This window comes from Thunnus albacares, chromosome 20, assembly GCF_914725855.1.
Source record: "Thunnus albacares chromosome 20, fThuAlb1.1, whole genome shotgun sequence".
Taxonomy (NCBI): domain Eukaryota; kingdom Metazoa; phylum Chordata; class Actinopteri; order Scombriformes; family Scombridae; genus Thunnus; species Thunnus albacares.
Genome location: NC_058125.1, coordinates 11,944,479 through 11,950,478, shown reverse-complemented (window position 1 = coordinate 11,950,478; position 6,000 = coordinate 11,944,479). Strand labels below are relative to the sequence as shown.

At 37.6% G+C, this 6,000-nt stretch overlaps 1 protein-coding gene across 4 annotated transcripts in view; it reads left to right on the top strand.

Annotated features, from left to right (window-relative positions):
• Positions 1-6,000, top strand: part of mybpc2b (myosin binding protein Cb) — a 30,699-nt gene continuing 24,699 nt past the window's right edge. For 2 of the 4 annotated variants that reach the window (XM_044337268.1, XM_044337267.1), the window contains exon 1: positions 3,536-3,742. In XM_044337268.1, the coding sequence (XP_044193203.1) occupies positions 3,721-3,742 (22 nt within the window). In that variant the 5' untranslated portion in view covers positions 3,536-3,720. Of the gene's footprint in view, positions 187-3,389; positions 3,455-3,535; positions 3,743-6,000 lie in introns of those variants that run through there. The other 2 variants (XM_044337270.1, XM_044337266.1) reach the window with 2 other exon arrangements.

Sequence of the window (6,000 nt, the reverse complement as noted above, 5' to 3'; positions counted from 1 at the left end):
ATTACTTTCAAGGCTCTTAGTACTGTACGCGCCAGTACGTACTTTGAGATCCATGGGCAGAGGTCTTTTGTCTGTTCCAGAAAACAAAAAACTAAAGGGGACAGAGCGTTTGCAGTCAGGGCCCTGAGGCTCTGGAACAATCTGCCTGAGGAAATCAGGTCTGCTGAGTCAGTGATCTCTTTTATTGTAAGTCCCTTCTTAAAACACACTTTTATTGGAGAGCCTTTCCTGATTTTCCTTGAGATTTAATTTTCTTTGAACTGTCTTTTATTTCCTTTAAAAAATGTTTTTCTATTCTTGCTTTTTCATACACTAAATTGTTTTTTATACACCAAGTTGTTTTTATGTTCTTTTTAAAATCGGATGGTTTTATGACTTGTCTGTTTTATGTTGCTGACTTTGTGAAGCGCTTTATAACATGGATTTTGAAAAGTGCTCTATAAATAAAGATTATACAGGCCTAAAATGGTCATTTTAGCATTCCTTTTGAAAATACTACAGTTAGATTCCCTTCCATGCAAAGAACATTTTAAGTTAAATTCAATTTAAATGTGTACAAGCGTATACTCCATTAAACCGTGTCTTCCCACATTCTGGACTAATCACTGACTAATCACATTAGATACACAGGATGCTGACTGGGGAAGAGTTATTTTCATGTTGCCAATGAATCTTCATTTCACAACCATTTAAAATATTTTTTTCTGCAGCTAAACTACTCAAAGTATTCGCTGAGAAACTTAATATTCACTCTGCCCTTCCCCATCTGTCTCTCTTTCTATGCCTACACACACATCATGCCATGCATGCATGCACACACACACTTCCTCTCTTTACCATGCTCTAAACCTTCAAGTGATTCCATTTTCTGAACCAGAGGCATTAAATTTGTGTCTGTCTACATGTGATTTATGTATTTTATTGTTTATCACTTCACTGCATTGTCCCTTTCACTGTGCACTCAACTATAACTGCAGTAGTGTTTCAGAAGGTTTTATTCTAGATCTGGGAAAAACTTTGTCATGGACAGCAACGCATGAAAGGAACTGTTCGACATTTTGGGAAATACTTTTATTTGCCTTCTTGCTGAGAGTGAGAAAAGGCGATCAGTAACATTCTTTTCACTGTATCAAGTGGGAACAACCATGGCTTGAGGCTGAAGGCAATGTGAAAGTACTTTAAAGTGCAATGCCATAGATAGCTGCTAGATGTTGGCTTCAAAAAATCCCTGGCTCCAACTGACTCCCATTCAATAATCCTTTCGTAAGTGGTGGTTGTTTTGGAAAGTATTTCTTCATTGATAAGATTTGAAGACTTATAGGCTTTAGTGTCTGCCATGTGGGCATTGATTGACAGCTATGATTAACAGTTTGCTCGCCTGCTGCTCTCCGTGGCTCTGGGATTATTGGCTCAATATTTCGGTAAATTTAATGTTACTTGATTGCGATACCTACTCTGTTAACACAATTTAGTTCAAGTACCAAACTTAGTATGTTAGCCCAAGTGTGCGCTGCTTGGTATTCCCAGTAAGCTAATGTTCGCTCCAGTTCGCGGTAGTGGGGCGTGTTTCCAGAGTGCCAAAGGCAACACGCCGCATTCCTTATTTGGAAGGTCCTGGCTCCAAACTGAAAAGATGACACCAGTCATATGCTGCAACTCTGGGTTTTAAACTGTCTGAAATGCAAACCAATGGGGGACGTCACACCTTGCTATGCCAAGGCTCCCTAGCCAGGAGGCAATTAGCTTAGCTTAGCATACAGACTGAAGGCAAGGGGAAACAGATAGCCTTGCTGTGTCCAATGTTCAAAAATATGCCTACAACACTTCTGAAGCTTACTAATTAACACGCTGTATATGTCCTTGTCATTTTTACGTTTCTGTCTGTGAGCATTTATGCTAAGCTAAGCTAATCACTGCTTGCCTCTTGCTCCATCATGGTGTGATATCAATTTTCTCATTCTCAGCAAGTAAGTAAATAAGCGTAATTTCCAAAAAAGGCAACTAGTTCTTTGGTGTTTTACAATATATTCTTGTGTCTATGGCACTAGCATAGTAGATTACTAATGGCTGGCCTGAAGGTGTGAAATGACCTGTGATGTTCCTACTGCATGATTATAATAAGTCAACATCCTTCTTCTTAGCGACATTCCAACCACTTCGACTATAGATACAACCAACTGGTGGTCTCTGTAGACTGGCATGTTTGGCACCTTTCACAGATTTACACTTTGACCCCAGCAGCAGGAGACTTGTCTCCACAGTGGCTCTGGCAGTAGATGCATGCATTTCTGATGAATGAAGGCTGAGATGACGACAAGTAATGAAGACATGCCTAGGACTTGAATCTTGACCGTGACATGCCAGCGAATGGGCGGCAAGAACTGCTGCATGGGGAAAGATTATAAAAGCTCACTGTTACTGGCTGTGGCCAGCTAAGTCTGGCTCTCGACGTCTTTATGCTACAAATAGGAACTTAGAAGCTTCAAGTTCAAGTTCATCAAGGGGACCATTTGGGGAAACGAAGCAGCGGTGGAATGTAACTAAATACATTTCACTTGAGAGCTTTCTTTTTGTTACTTCACTACAGCTGCTTGACATCTAGTTCCTTTGCTGATTAACAATTTACATGCAAAACACATGATCAGCTTATAAAATAGGAGACATTGTAACAGATTCAACTACCCGAAAAGTATATAATGTGGTCAAAATTAGTTTCTGCTTGACCAGCTACAACAGTAAAATGCTACTTCAACATGAATGGATCAATAACATAATGCAATAGTATAATATATAACAACATAACAATCACAAGGGCCATACTGTACAGAATGTCCACCAAACAAATACACTTACGTTTGGTATTTTAAATACATTTTGCTGATAATACTTCTGTACATTTACTTAAATAACATTTTGAAAGCAGGATTTTTACACTCTTGTATTGACAAATGCACCACTGCCAATAAGTATAATCATCATCTGTACTCTTTGAATAAATGTAACATTGTATGGAATCATGCTTAGTTACATCATGCTATGCGCCATCAGTTTAACAGATTCCTCAGTAAAATAATGGATGCAAATAATATGAAATGTTTGTTTCTGTCTAATAAACAGATAAAGTAGATCACATGATGTCAGATGTGTTCAAATATTAACAACAGAAAATGAACTTTAAATATTTTGTTGTTTGTGTCTTCATTTCTAGGATTCACCTCTACAGTCACCATAGTGCATCTGTTGTATCAAGTGAAGTTTACTAAAAGAAACCACAAAAGTTATATGCATGTACAGTATGCTATGTGCAAATACTTGTTGATCCTGCTCTTAACGTGAGTGTTGGAGGTGATGAGCAAAAGATTAGTTTGAGCTGGATACAGTGTCAAGAATCAGGACAGTTGTTGGTCCTCTCAGTGTATTCTGTATTTCTCCACCAAGCAGTAGAGCTCAACAGGTTTAGTCAGTCCATTAATCTCATCATAAATCTCACCACATCACCCTCTTGTCTCTCCACCTTATCACGCTCTCACTCTTGGTGCCTCTCTTCTTGAACTCCTCAAGGGTGTCGTCAGTCTCTCCTGTGCTCCTCGCTCACTGGAGGGTGTGGGTGACTTGAGTGCCAGGAGAGCTTTGAATAACAGAGAGAGGGGGAGAAATAAAAGGAATAAGCACCACGAGCCCTCAGTCTTCCAGCAGCAAAGAGAAGAAACAGGAATAACCATGCCTGAGCCAGTCCCTGCAGGTATGCATATACTTTTCTGTGAAAGAATAATTCATTGAAATTAGTCTGGAGTTTCAGTGGCAATGTTGATGCTTGAATTGGGTAGCCTGATTTTGTGGGTGATTATTATATTTTGGTATATGACTAAGATTAATTTGTTATGTAATATATGATAAGGAAAGACTGATGATTTAAGAAATGGTTTAATTACAATTATAATTAAATATGGTTTTGAAGAGGAGATGAGATGGGAAATTGTGTGATGCCTGCTGTTATGGCATAAGATACAAAACAGATGATAAAATCTGGCAGATATGAAAGTGGATTGGTTTAATGTTCAGTCTTGGAGAGCAGTAATGAGTCAGAGTCACAAGATAAACCCCGTGTGACCCACAGTAGTTGTTAACTGCAAAGGTGTTTTCAACTGAGGACTACAAAATTTATCAGGTGACTTCATCGATCCCTGTAACTGAAATGCATGTGTTCAGTTTTATTCTGATGACAGCTTCACTTCTTCCTCATTAAGGAGCAGAAGTAATATTTATAGTTACAGTGTTAAAAAAGTTGGAACATACAAAACAAAATGCAATAATGCAGTGATATAATTTTTTTTTTTACCACTGTTGGTATAAAAATAACCATTATCAGAATCTTTAATAAGAATAAATACTTTAAAATATGATCCCAATAAATGTTAACACATATTTCTGATAAGGCTGTTCATTCTTGGCCCATGCTCATGCTGACTCATAATTAATGTTGCTGAAATTACAGTTGCTAACCAGATTTGGCATCTCATGAAGACAAGCTTTTTTCCTCTTTGCCTCCCCACTGTTATCTGTCCATAAAGATGATTTGAAAGGCCGTAAATAAGCACATAGCCAGCTGCTATGACCTCATCTGGGGTCAGTATGTTAATGACATCAGCCCAGAGAGTGTCATCTTATTGACTCAACTGGGAAGCGTTCAGAAACAGTTGCAGCAAAGTAACTACAGCAGATTCGTAGGTAAATCATGCTGTCGGCTATATGTGTACTATACTATAGGTGTGTGCTGTATGGAAGGCCGGCTTCTGTTTCATGCTCACTACTGTAACTAACTGACTTCCTGTTCTTTACAGTAGTTTAAAAAAAGAATAGCGTAGTCACTTTTAATGTTTTATTGTGTTATTTTGGTTTAAATCATTCACATTCTTTATTTTTCCTGAATTTTCCACATGAAAGTGTCCTTCTGAATGTAAACAATTACAATCTATCAATCAAATATCAAATACAATTAAATCTGTATTCTAATAGAAATGTAGAATTCACTATATTGGTAATAAAACAGAAAACACTGGGAGAAGCTTCATAGTATTTTTTGTAAATTTAAAGATATTTGTATTTTCCTTTTTAAGACAAAAACGGTAGTCTTTAAAATACATTTTCCGCCTATAAAATGTTATACTTGGCATCTTCAGATGAATGCCCCCCTCTCATAAATACTTGTCTACTGTCCTTCACCTCTGGTGAGCCATCTGTCCTCCACTTTGACCTGATGTGGTTCTAAATCACTGAACTGACAGAAAGCTAAGATAAGAGACTGTCACAGAGGATGAGTCTGTTAGAGGACTTGAGTTTTATTGGCCAAGATTGTGGGAAGAGTGTTGAGCCTTTCGGACCTTCGGACCTCTATGTAATTTCTACACTGGGCAGTGATAGTGAATGTAATGGGATTTGCTGGACTTGTTAGCACATTTCTCCTATTTTAATTATTTTTATCTGTACCTGCCTATCTTGATCTAAGCCCTTTTTATTTTTAGCCCAGCAACACAACCAGGCTCTATTTTTATTCACCATATACAGCAACAGAATTTATCCATGCAATGTGGATACAATTCCACTTTGCTTACAGTATGTCTGCAACACCCACCACTGCTCTGTCAATCAAAGTCAAACTCAGCTTCAAAGTTTTGGGGATCAAATATCCAACTGCTGTTTAATTTATACCTTAAGATTTTTCATAAAAATACTAATTGTGATATTCGAATACAAAAAATCTGAACAGCTGAATGACTAATATGTCCTATGCAATACTGTGAGAGAGGACCATGTTTCAGCCCCTGACTTATACTATAACACCGCTTATGCAATTCAGTTTTTACATGCAAGATGAGCTGAAACCAGTCAGTGGTGGAAGAATTACTCAGATCCTTTACTTAAGTAAAAGTATCAATATAGCAATGTAAAAATACTCCATTACAAATAAAAGTCCTGCATGAAAAATCCTACTTAAGTAAA